This window comes from Cryptomeria japonica, chromosome 10, assembly GCF_030272615.1.
Source record: "Cryptomeria japonica chromosome 10, Sugi_1.0, whole genome shotgun sequence".
NCBI lineage: Eukaryota > Viridiplantae > Streptophyta > Pinopsida > Cupressales > Cupressaceae > Cryptomeria > Cryptomeria japonica.
The window spans coordinates 601439567-601453669 of record NC_081414.1 but is presented as its reverse complement, the minus strand read 5'-3'; the positions used below and the strand labels follow the sequence as shown (position 1 = coordinate 601453669).

The 14103-nt window shown below is 36.7% G+C and overlaps 1 protein-coding gene across 2 annotated transcripts in view; it reads right to left on the bottom strand.

Annotated features, from left to right (window-relative positions):
* LOC131028447 (protease Do-like 8, chloroplastic) overlaps positions 1 to 14103 on the bottom strand; it is a 186560-nt gene that overhangs the window by 123566 nt on the left and 48891 nt on the right. For both annotated transcript variants that reach the window (XM_057958701.2, XM_057958702.2), the window contains exon 9: positions 8103 to 8170. In XM_057958701.2, coding sequence (XP_057814684.2) covers positions 8103 to 8170 — 68 coding nt within the window. The remainder of the gene's footprint in view (positions 1 to 8102; positions 8171 to 14103) is intronic.

Here is a 14103-nt window from a genome sequence, read left to right as displayed (position 1 = left end):
TCATCCAACTGGTCTCCCTCCGATTCCGAGTCAGAGGAGGATGCTAACTCCTGGCTCACCATCTGCGTACGAAGATGGATCACGTACTTCCTCCCCATGTTTTCCAAGGAAAGAGTATTCCGCTTCGAGTTATGGTTCGCTTTTGCTGAAATGAGCCACCCATGCCCGAGAATGGCGTCATACCCTTTCTGCTTCAGTGGAATTACTACAAAATCCAGCACGAATGGCTGCGTGCCAATCATCACCCTTTGGCTCATGAGGGTACCAAGGGGTTTAATCCCGTGTTGATCTGCCCCTAGTAGGTTGAACGTGGGAGGCCACAACATAGGCTCCAGTTTTTTCCATGTCACTTCTGGGAGCACATTTACTCCTGACCCTCCATCCACAATAGTGTCCGTCAAGGTAGTCCCGAGGATGCCCATTTCCACCACCGCCGGTTGGCGTCCGCTGTTGACTACTAACAACATGGGGTCGACCGTGGGACTTACGACCTCCCTCAACACGAGGTCGACCGCGAGGCTTACGACCTCCCTCATTTTCACTTGTGTGGGTACGGAGTTTAAGATAGCCGTTTTCAATTGCGGCATGGTTTCAAGGAGGTCTTGAATCTTCACGAGTACCTCCAATTGCAATATTTGTCGTAAGATTCTCTCTTCTCCCCTCGTCCATGACGGGCTTGCGGCCTCGTGGTTGTTTTGTCCTTGTGCGGCCATTTCCTTTGTGATCTCGTCTCTTGCTTCCCGCACTCTCTCGGTCTCCGTGCGAGGATCTAGGTATACAGCCTTTTTGGCCTATGCCCTTGTGATTGCCAACACTTCCGCCTTAGTAGGTTCTATGTTCAAAAGGTTTACTCCTGGCTTAGAGCAATTTGCGTCCTCATGGTCGCCTAGCCCACACCATCAACAGAGGTGCTGAGGGGTGGCTTCCTTTGTGCAATCCCGTGCGAAGTGCCCCCACTGATTGCAGGCCCTACATTGGATCATTGGCCGGCCCTTGGCGTCATACTGGACGCGGCTTCGGTTATTGTTATTGTTGTTATTCCTTCCACCGCCGTGTCTGTTGTCTCGGTAACCTCCACATGATGTCGTTGTGTTGGTTTGCTGGGCCGTACCCATTGGTGCGGATGTTGTGGCCTGCTCGATGAACAGCACTTGCGTACTTCGGGCCTTCATATTGTATGGGCACTCCTTGATGGAGTGTCCCATTACTTGGCAAATTTCGCAAAAGGCCTTCTTCGGGCATGTACCGTTCGTATGTCCTTCCTCCTTGCACTCCGTGCACCACACGTCTCCTTCGGTCTGGCTAGTAGAGCCTTTCATCGCTTTAAATTCCCTCATCATGCGCTCCATGTCCCTCTGTAGGGCCGTCACTTTCTTTTTCGACCCCTCGTTACCACTCATCCGAGGAAGAATCATTTTCCTCAGAGGACGACTTCCCCTTTTTCTTGGACGGTTTGTATTCACTTTCTAAGTCCATAGCCCTATTGTATGTGTCATCGTATGACGAAGGAGGGACTATTTTCATTTTCCTCTTCAAACTAGGTTTTAGGCCTTCTATGAACCACCTCTTCTTGAGTCCGTCGACTAGCTGACTCTCCATTTTCCCAATTAGCTCCTTCAGGGGCCTTCCGTAGGAAAGAACTGATTCCTTTTGTCCTTGTTTAGTGTTGTATATCTCTGCCACTATTTCATTATCATCCCGAAGTAGGCGGAACTCCTTCTCGAAGGCTTTCTGCAGCGTGTCCCATGTGGCCACTGTAGTTTTGTCAATATCCGAGTACCAATCGATGACGCCTCCCCGTAATGTTGTTGGGAATTGCGTCGTCCATCCGTCCTGGTCCGTGACACCATTGGCCGCCCATATGGTTTCGCAGATTCTACAGTGCCTAACGGGATCCTCCTTCCCGTCGCTCGTGAAATTTTGGCAGCTTCTACCTATTGGCCATTGATGGGGGTCGTGTCCCTGGAGGTGGCTATGTCTGTCGTGCACCCGCGCCACTCCCTCCCGCGCCGGTGGTGTTTCCTGCTTGAGTGGCTGGGGTACGGTGTTTTGTCTGCCATGTATCTAGGGCTCCTCTGCACCTACGGTTGTACGGTTGCCCTCACCTCCGTTCTCACCCGCGTCCGCTGCTGGCTCCCTTCGATGGTCCTCGCTGCACAGCGTAAGGGATAAGTTCTGGAACTGATCCCAAGTCTCTTCGACCAAATTCCTTCGTAGCCTTGTTTCCTCCAAAAACTCTTTGTAGCTTCTCACCCTACAGTGTTCTGGCAACGCGTAGAAACTTCCCTCGGCTTCTACACCCTCCGTGACACCTCCTTGGTTCCCCTCGGACCACCCTTCGGCAAGTCGTCCTTCAGCAAGTTGCCTCAGCCTCCATCTACGTTCTACTTGTTCCAGAATCAAGGCCCTTTGTGCGGCCTCCCACTCCTCCGTTTGTGCTTTCTTATTTCTATCTTTGTTTAATAGGTTGGGCATTAATTCCTGTGCATCCCCATAATTAGCAACAACACATGAAAATAATAGAACACTTCTTTTATTAATTCATCCCGTCGGATACAATTTGTGTCAATAGTACGACACCATTATTATAGAATGTTCTTTATTCCTCCTGGAGGTTCAGGATTCAATTTCCCCTTGGCCTTGTGCCATCACGCTCCGCGTCCCAGCGACGACTGTTTTCTTTGTACTGTTAGAGGACTTGTTGGCATCGCTCCTCATAGGCAATCTCCTCTAGGCGAGTTCGTTGTGCCAGTGATGCCTGTGCAAGCAACCGGAGGAGGTGGTTCATCAACCGATTCGTTGCGGGGCTAACTTCCAGTGCAGTCCACACTGCACTTGTTGGGACATCAGCCTTTGTGGCCTCCCGTTGGACGTAGGTCTCGATGGCCACCTGAAGCAGGATTGAGAATTCCCTCGTTGCAGTGTCTTCTCCGTCGTAGAGCTTTGATTGCGCATCGTCGGCCTCTGGGTTAATCTCACCAATGGGTAGGCCCATCGTGTCCGTGCGCCATCCGCTCCTTCCTTTCTCGAGTATGTCCAGGCAACAGCGCCAAATGTTTACCCTCTGGGTGAATAGCTTAGAACATACAGATAAAACACTCAATGCAGAATAATAATGCCATAGATATCAGATAAAACATAAGAAATGCTACTCCATTCATAATCATCTCTTTTACAAGTTACATTCTGAGGTATATAAAGGTACCAAGGGGATGTGAGGGCCAACCATCACACCCGTAACTACCATCCCTCGGTTACATTACTAATGAAAGTAAAGTACTATCTAATTAATTATTTTATTCCGTACAATATTACCGCTAACATTAATTAGTATGTTTAATTATAAACCTGGGTGCTACATACTATAACTTCAGTCACATTCCATGATCAAACAATTCTGAACATATCTAAGATCATTGCTTATCATTTGATAAAACAAACCACCACTTATAATTGCTATTTGTTTTTTGTTTATTACTTAACTTCCTCCGCTGGGTATTATAGTCATGGAGCATAGTCGCATCTCCTTCTATATTAAAGTTGTTGCTCTCCTAATTCATGTATCATTGTTGCCTTTAACTTTGACTTCTTCTCTTAACATATCTCAAATACAATCACCTATTCCACATTATGAATGTCTATGACTTTATTTGATTTGCAAACACTCTAACGCTGCTTTCTGTAGACTTGTGAATTGCTTGTCTTTCTAATAAATCTAATTGCCTTCTTTAATTGTTGTTTGAAGAATTTATTTCTCTCCCTTGTTTGCTTCATGTCTTATTGAATCACACCTTTGTCTTTGTCTATCAAACCGCCATCTTGTTCTTGCTGTCCATCGCTGCTGTAACAACCTTACCATACTCTTTGATTAAATTGACTTCTTAGTTGCTTTTTTTGAGGGCTTCGATAAGATAATCATGGTCTATTCTTTTATTCAATTCTGCATACTCGATTTACCACAAGATTCTCCTTCGTTTCCTCTTTTATTTATGCATAAAAGGGAATGCTATTGTTTAGCAAACATCAATTTAGTCTCTCTTCATTCTTAAATTTTGAATCAACTTTTAATCATTCGTTCTTCTTGTGTATTGAAAGAAACACCTTCGATATAATGTTCAGAAGCTCCAATTAGTGTTCTTACACTAGATGCTTGCATAGGATGTATAGTATGAATTATCCTATGTTAAGTTTGTTGCCTATTTCCTTTGAACATATATTCTTTCAAGCCTTGTCAAACATATCCTAAAATGTATGACAATCCTTATACTCCTTTCCACTTTTCTTGGTGAAAACCTTAAGCACTTCTTTTATTTGTCTTCATCACTATCCATTATAATCTATTAACCTCTACCTTGGTCTTGGGTGCCAAACATGAAACAAGCATCAAATGGATTCGTTATAACTCTCATATCTTTGACATCAATGATAATGATGGCAACTACTCCGTCTATCAATCATTGCATTATGAAAGTTTGACATTTATGACAACTTGTCTATGACATTGTCTTCTTAATGTGCTTGACATCAATGACAACATTTCCAACACAAATGAAATGGAGCATACTAGTACTAACTTATACTAACGTATAGACTATCCAAGGTATAAGTGAGGAGCCTGTTGAAGGCATTTTTCTAAGACGAATAGTGATGCTACTACAACCACACTGTAAGTCATTATTCCCAAATTGACGCACAACCAAATTTCACCATAACCTTCTATCCGGCAACTCAATATTGGAAGATATCTTCACTTCTTCAAGACTCAATAATGGACTCAATTGCCCGTTAATGGGCTTAATAGGGTTGATCTTATTGAAAATCAAAGACAGAATATAAAATGGAATCCTCTAGATGAAGGATGGGTCAAAGTCAATTTCGATAGAGAAACAACAGGAAATCTGGGCCAGTCAGGGGCAGGGTGTGGCTCGAAATCATGAAGGAATAATTTTGGCAAAATGCGGACTAGGTCAGGGAAGCACTACAAATAACTTGGCAGAAGCAAATGCAGCCCTACTAGCAGTGTAGATGGCTAAGAGACTCAAAGTGGATCAAATTCATTTAGAAGGTGATTCAAAGATTATCACTCAAGCACTTATGAAAGGGGAGGCAATACATTGGCAAATTGATAAGATCATTAAGATGGCTATTGGCCTTCTGAAGGAATTCCCACATTTCAAAATTTTGCACACTTTAAGGGAAGGAAATAATGAAGCAGATTGTTAGGCAAAAATGGTCGTGGAATACGCCCAGAATGAATTAAGATGGTCGATATATGGGAGGTAGAATGGAGAGCAGAACGGAATCAGGTGGGTGTCCTTGGAATTCAGCCAAATCATTGTGCCGAATTCAATCACACATGTGCAATTACTCCTTGGGTTTCAGATTGGTGTATGACGAAGGTGGGAGAAGACATGGGATGTGTTGAGTATAAGTGAAGTAGGTAGATGGTGGCACAAAGAGAAGATCGACAAAAGTTGAAGCATTGATAGAGCAAGGAAAGTGGCATTGCAGCAATTTTCCAGATTGTCACCGTATCCTTTCACGTGTGGGATATTACCATTTTGCACCCCAGTACCAATATGGAAGGTGCATTTATGATAAAGGACGGAGAGAACAATTATAAACCACACTAGGAGTTAAGAGTTTTATTGCATTTGCATTGGCGTCTTGGGGAAGTCAGAGTGTAGGTTGCAATGAAGAGAAGTAGAGAAGTTGAGATGGAAGTTAACTTCTCTTTGCAGACTAGCAAGCAACAAGTGGCGTTCTGGGGGCGCATAACAGATGACTGTCTCTCAAACATCTTCGTGTATGAAGAACGAACCTTCCTGACAAGGGTGAAGATTGTGCTAGGGATAGAAAATCTGGAAGAAGGGTTCAAATACCGGACCAACGCAGATGTTGCTTCTATGTTCATGGCGTGGTGCCTGGAGCTAGAACCACATCGATCAGCAGAGGAGATTATATGTAGGTGTGTGAAAAAAGAATGGCTGGGTGGATTCGAGGAATTGATGGCTTTGGTGAGGGACATGGAAGGGTTTGTAAGCCCTGGGGGGAGATGGATACATGTAAGTGAATTTGCTCCCCCTCTCTGGCCATTTTTGGTGTGGAGTGCAACAAGCAATAAAGAAATCAGAAGAACAGCGACGCAGATTGGCTTACGGGGTGTTAAGCAATACATTTCCTCTGTTATTGCCTAGGAAACTCATTTGGAAATCGCCAAGTGGGGGCCCCGTGAGGATTACCGTGCCCTCAAGACTCAAATGGCCCCTCCGAGGAGAAAGTGCAGACAACCAGCAGGGAAGGGGTGGGCGAGACAAAAGAGAATGCTACTTTCTGATGAGAGCTCTGGCGGAAGCGGTAGCGGTGAACCAAAGGATGAGTCGTGAGAACATGAAGCCAGGCAACGGAATGCAGAGGATGAAGCAGATGAGGAAAGAAAGGCCAATGAGAAAGAAGAAGAAGATGTGAAGGGAAAGAAGGTGGTGGAGGGGGCATAGACAGAGGCAAAAAGCGCCAATTTTGGACTTTGGTTTTTGCAGAGTATTTTGTATTGTATCTCAGATGTTACTTTTTGGTTGGGGATGGGACATTTTGTTTTGATGGATGTAAAGGTTTTTTGGATATCCTTGGCCTGTTTTGCAAACATGGACCTGAATTTTGTAATGTAAATATTTCCCGAATCAATAAAAATTATATGATTTACCGATCAAAAAAAAATAATGAAGGACTCAATTGCATATTATCCAATATGTCTAGATGCATGAGCTATTCAACTATCCTCTTCAAAAATATCTAATTCAATATGGACAACTCAAACATTTCTTCCATCCTTAAGCTTTAATGTTGACAACACCTTGATCTCTACCTACTCTTCATGGAGACATTATGAATGAAATCTAATGCAAACCACCTCACAATTTGGCAATCTATTTGCAACTAAATTTAACTAGGACACCTTCTACCAAACAACTTAGTATTGTAAGATATATTCTCCTCTTCAATATACTTTAAGACTCAATATTGGAGGATCCAATTAAGGATTATCCAACCATGCAGCCTAACACAAATCACTCCTAATTTCACACAATAATTCAAATACTCATTATATTTGCATCACACAAAAATATGTGGAATTCACAATTTATAAAACATTAGTATGCTTTCCCATTAGGGCTTACAATAAGAATTAGACTTCAATCTTTAATTACAATCATTAAAATTCACAAAAAAATGTGTGGCTCCTCAAACGCTAAGCTATTGAGAAAATCTTCTATATAGTGCTCTCTCTAATCTTTCAAACTATATCTCCTAAGCTAACTTTTACTCCCAAACTAAACTATCTCTAAATCGAAAATGTTGGTTCTTTATAGATGGTAATGATGTAATACCATTGTGTTGATCAAAAAGAGTAGTATATTGTGCCATGCACATGAGGTAAGAATCATGGATCCAATATTAAATGATTGCTCTTGTGATTTTACTTTGGAACTAGATGCCTTGCGAAACATGCAAATGACCCCTCTTCACATAAGGTGGCAAGATGTAAGCTTTGAAACTCACTATGGCCTTAACCACAAACCTCCCTGGGACCAAGAACCCCCTAAGTAACATTATCAATTGGCACAAGATTCAAATAGATGGCACAAGCCTTCCTTAAGTAGGTGTAACAAGTCACATTGCATTAGTCTACATAAAACACTTGAGAAAACAAATGGAAATGTTAATGACACCTTTAAGAGACTAACTACAATTTAAGGCATTTTGATCAACTAACAATACTATACAGAAGAATCACTGTCAGCTATTTTGCATACTCAAGATGAAGATTATGGTAAGATTGAGAAATTATGACAAAAAGAGAACTGTATCAACTAAGAAAACCTGCAGAAGTTGAATAAATACAAAAAAAAAATATTGAGGTGACGAAAGATTGCTCTTACCCATGGGATGCTCTCGCATCATATATATTGATAATTTGCACATCACAAAGGAATTTTGATGCCAAGTCCTTAATATGAAAGGTATATATACATTTAACTACTAGCTAGAAGCTCAAAATGAGATAAATCAGACATCACAAGATAATCACTCTCTCAAGTTACCTGTTTGAGTAAATATTGCGGTGTTGATCCCAATTACTTTTCCTTTAGAGTTTAGTAGAGGACCACCACTACATAAAAAACCAAAATAATCATTTAAATTTTAAGAGGATGATAGTAACATCTAAACAGAAGTGAATAAAAATCATATAAAATCATAATGGCAATTTATAAAGCAAATGAATTTTGATCATCTAAGATAACAATGGTGTGAACCATTAGATAACTTGTCAAAATGTTTTCCAATCTTTTCTAATTATATAAAGACAATTCTGTGAACCAATAAATAAGCTTTCTCACATTCATGTTGTATCTTGGAGTATGTATCTACAATAATAACATGCTCCATCAACCATAGATGTTTTCTAAATAATATTTTATCCCCATGCTTTTTAAGGGAAAAATAGATATTGCAGACTCAGTTTTTGGTTATATCTAAAGAACACGAGACCTTGTCTATCTTAGGGAAGTGAAATGTACTATGTTGCAAGTAGATACCATGGATTAATCAATGTGTTTATCTATTGGGTACACTTTGTCATTTTCCTATAGTTCAGTATACAAGCTGTCAATGCATATTGCAACAACCTATTAAGTGAAAATTATTTTTTGTTGTGTGCAATAGCAGAATCATTCAGCAACAACAAATAAGAAATTACACCCAAGAGTTGATACGTTTAGGTATAAAAGCATGTTTAATAGGCCATTTGATAATTCCAATCCTAATTCTAATAATGATTTTGGCATTTTTGATGATTTTGATTCAAAGACTAACCAAAATATATTTATTCGCCTTTTTTCTCTAGCTTGAGCTGTGAATCAGTTGGGGCTTTGCTGATGTTTCGCTCTTTGTAAAGGGTTTCCAGGCCCCTTCAAAACCTTTTTTTTAACCCCTTTTAATGAAAAACCAAAGACTTGTTATTAGCACTATAATAATTACATAAGTATTTTTAAATATTATATTAAAAATGATGTTAATAAGTATCCTATCACGAATACAAAATTAACGCTAACAATAATTCTAAGAATTCAGTTTTAAAGAGTTTCCAAGAAACCTTCAAAACCTGTTTTTTACCACTTTTCATTGAAAACCAAAATCTAGTTATTAGCAATATAATAAAATTACAGCTGTATTTTTAAAGATTACATTAAAAGTGGTGATGTAAATAATTATTATATCACTAAATATTAAATTTAATGCTAATAATAATTTCAAGAATTCAATTTCCATTAACCTTGAGTATGTGGATGAGAGGGAGCTTGATTGGTCCTCAAATCATAATCAAGGAAAATGACACAATAATGTGATAAGTCTTTCATTGGAAAACCTTAATGCACAACAAATTAAGTTATTGAACAAAGGCCTACATTTTTCCAATACACAATCACAAATTTTAGTTGAAAAGATCATTGTGGACATTCACTAGGCAATCTCACGATTCAGAGATTGGTGCAAAAGAAAATAGGCAGGAGTGTGTTGTAGTTGTAAAACATTTTAAGCTCCCTAAAAGCAACATTACAAAAGACAAATTATCATGTTGAAGAAACTAAATCAGAATCACGATATCTTTGTGGTTAGGGCAAATAAAGGGAGTGCAGTGGTTGTGGTGGATTCTATAGGCTATTTGAAAAAAACAAAAGATCACTGAATTGTGGGACCTATAAAAAGATATCCAAACATCCCATTAATAACGTTATGCAAGAGGTAACAAAGGCAATCAAGGGCACATCTCTTAATGAACAATTGAGAAACAACTCTTGCCAAAAAATTAGAAATTATTCTTCAAAATCTATGATCAAACTAAGATACACAAGCAAGACACCCCAACAAGCCCAATCATTGATACTATTGATTCCCCCAACATAACAATTAATTTCCTTGCTTGTGAAATGTTGGAGTCTGTAATCTTCTCTAAGGACCTAATAAATTTTACATAGATATGTGCAAGGTTGCCTCATTCAAATATCCATATTGATCTGTATATATACACAACCCACTGTTTATAATCAAGTATACATTTTTATGAATTACTATAGCCTGCAAGCACCATGATATGTGCTTGTCAAACTTTTCATATTGCTCGTTTTGTTAAACTTACTCTTTGTTCCTAAGGGTGTGTACCTACTAATTTCTACATGTAAAAAGAGTAGGTGGAACTTTATTGCAAGGAATCTCAAAATAAGGAGGGTTTTCCAAGGAGACCCTAAATTTTCAAAGACACACATCTAATAAAAAGCAGCAAATTTTCTCATGATTTTTCAAGTGCAGAACCTACAAAAGGGGGCTACAATCCAAATTTTAGCTTTTGTTGAACATTTCTTACCAATTTATTTTTTTTCCATAAATTCACTCTACAAGCAACAAATTTTATATTTTATCTAATTTAATTACATGTTTTGAAGCTGAAAAAATTCGGAAAAAAATTTGGATGAAATTCGATAGCTGAAAAAATTCGGAAAAAAATTTGTTATTAAATTCATTTTTATAAATTTAATTTTTAAAAAATATAAATACTATATTTAAAAAATTTATTAAAATAATTAAATAAATAATATTACATTTGTTTAATTTATTTAAATTAGTTAAGTTTTATATATTAATAATTTAAATATTAAAATTTTATTATTGAATGTTAATATTAAAAAATAAAAGTAGAACAATAAAATAAAATTATATTGTATTAAATTAGTGCAAATAAGGCAATGTATATAGTAAAATAATAATACATGTATTACAAAATTATATTGTATTAAATATCGTGCAAAGTAAAACAATAAAATAGAATATATTGTATTAAATATTAATTTCATACTATAAAAGATTTTTTAAAAGCGGAAAGAAAAAATATGGCATTGTATCTTGCCGTGGACGACCCCAAACCCTATCTTTGCCGCTGCGACCGCCACAGAACTGTGTCGCCCACAGCTTAGACATCGCCGAACTTTCGTCAAGTTATATTTTTCTCTATGGCGACCCTCATACCTTTCGACGGCCATGAATTTGAACTGAATTTTAACGAATTTCAGACTTTTTTAAGAGGTTCGCCAAATTTCGAACCTAAAGCCAAAAATTCAGTGAACTTTGTGACATAATAACAAAAATTAAAATGAGCATAACAATGTTGACAAGAATATTAATAATTAGAAATAAAATAAGGATATCGATAACAAGAATAATAACTTTGATAGGCTTATTTTTTATATTAATTTGTACAATTGTTAATAATAATAATAACAATGACTTTAATAATGATTTAACATTATTAATAATGATTTAACATTATTAATAATTAAAATGCTCACATTAGTTAATGTACATTTTAGAAAAAATAAACCCCTTATTAAAGTTAATTAATATATAAATAAGTTTTTATTTAAAAAGAAATCAGTAAGAACAAATCTAAAATATAAATTTATCATTAACTTTCCTCAAATAAAAAATTACTATCCTATCTTCATGTGTTTAAATATAAATGTTCAGCCAATTCAAAAAAAAATATTATTGATCTCATAATTTCCTGAAATGGGGTTTCAAAGGAGACTCGAAACATCAGATAAAAAACATTACACAGTGGTATCTAAATATAACATTATGTCTAACTATGAAAATTAAAGATATGTCAAGTCATAATAGCTAATCAACCACTAAGTTGTCCATGGTTTGTGTGACATATTGCTTATTATCAAACTACAATTTATACCTCACAGAATAAAGTAAAGAGCTGACAATCTAAGTTTTTATGAGATTGATAAAAAGCACCCTATGTAATAAGTGAATTTATTCTTTTAGAAAAAGTTGTTTTAAGACAATAATAAAGTGAATTAAATCTAGTAAAGCTCAATAGCAACTCTTCTTTGCTACTCTGATGTCAAAGCAAAATATTTTCGAGAGTCACTACTTTATCTTTCTTGAGAATCTTGACTTGGTAGTAATGCACCTGATTCTCACCAAAAGCTTTGTCAATTTGGAAGCAAGCATTGGATTGAAGTTTCAACAATTTATATGTTATAGTTTGTCAATCAAGCTCCTTTCTACACTACTAAAATCAGTGAATACTTCTTCTGCATGCTTTGTGAATTATCTTGTTTTCGGGTTGATAGCATTAACATATTTTCTAGTTACCATATATTAACTTAAACATAGTTTGTCCAAGTGTGTACTCATTTCGACATTAATAGGTCCTCATATTGCATTATAAGAATGGGTGTTAGATGCAAGTGCTATAAACCCACATTGATGAATTGTGTGTCAACAAATATTTCTGAAACACTGCATGCATCAAATCATTGTCATCTAGAAGCAAGTCTTAAAGTACAAGACCCTTGGTTGTCATGTTAGGCTATTTAGAGTGGAGGTCACTCCTTAATTAATAACATAGCGTTGTGTAATTTTGCATTATTTGTAAAAATTAATCGTTGTTCAAAAATTTAATAAACTCCATGTCTTACATGATAATACAGCTTTGTGTTAATTGTGCAATATATGTCAAACCCCCTGCCTTGTAGTTACCAGTTAATACTTACTTTCATACATAAAAACTACTGGTTAATGCAAAATGTATCTATGTGTTTTTCTTTCCACCATGAATAGCTCCATTCAACTCTTCCCTTTCTAAGCCCTTAGCAATTTAAGATCCTTTATTCTATTTCTCTCAAGGGAAACATCAAAATTTTTCTTTAAGTTGATGGTTTTTCTTTGTGTGGAATTATTAGTGGTGGAGGATTTTGAGTTCAGACCACTTGTGCCAATGGTACTCGTGTTTACTCTCTTGTTAATTTCTTACTTATTGTTCATTATCATTTTATACTGCTTTTATTTATAGAGTTGATTATGAGTATTTCATAGTTTCTCTTTCAAGAATATGGGGTTGGGTTTTCAGGTTTTTCTAGTTTTTAGGGATGGCAAATTGCGATGCCCACCTTTGATGATGCTCAATATTTTGCATTATGATGACATTTGATTATTTGGAATATTTGATTTTTTATTTGTAGTAAGAGGATAAAATTAATCGAGCTGATTATTATTTGGTTATTGATTTATCATGGAGGATAAAATCAATATGGTAAATTATTATTTTATTGATTATTTTATTACGTAGAAAGAATTAATCTAAGTGGATCTATGTTACCAATCTTGGTACTAGTTTAGATTTAGGTTTGATTCAATTCATGGATTTGGTCCAAAAAAAATGTGGTTGAGTTCATCCATACAAAAATATATAAAAAATTTATATATAAGCCTCTTCTTTAATAAATAATAAATACAGTACAAAATAAAAAATATATCTAATATCCATCCATATAAATATAAATAATAAATATGAATTGTATAAATTATATAAGTGTGAGAATAAGGAAGTTTGGAGGATATAAGAAATACGTGTGAGAATAAGGAAGATGATAATATGAGAATAAAACATGAGGAATGAAATATAAGACATGTGTAAGCCATTAACACTGTAATGTCCCCATTTTAGGGTCCTCTTGCATTGCAGTTGGCTCTAACCTTCTCAATGGGTATTTGTCTTGCCCGAGGGGTTATTTGATGTTGCCAATGAGTTCATTTTGTCTCGAGGACACTTATGCCACTTTCCAAGGTGATTTAGGGCTATTGGTGTGCTCTCCAAGAATTTGGAGAAAGCAACTATTTATAGTAACCTGGTTAGCTTTGTTTCTCATCTGAATCATTTGAATCACTCCAGTGCAGTCAGATTTCGATTTTGATGCAGTTTCCACAAAAAATGGTGCATTAATGCTTTATTTTAATTATTTTCCTAAGGTTGCTTAGTATTGTTCAAAATATTTTCAAAGCACCTAAGTATAATAGCTCGTCAGAACTGAGATGAAATGTTTTAAATTATGAATACATAAAGCAAGGGCCTTGCATGTCAAATTATCATTACTTTAATAAACAGGTCTTTTCAAGTTAAAATGGAGTAAAAAAAAAAAATTAAAAGTGAATTTTAAGTTGTGCTTTCTAGAAATTGGCAGGAGAAGTATAAAA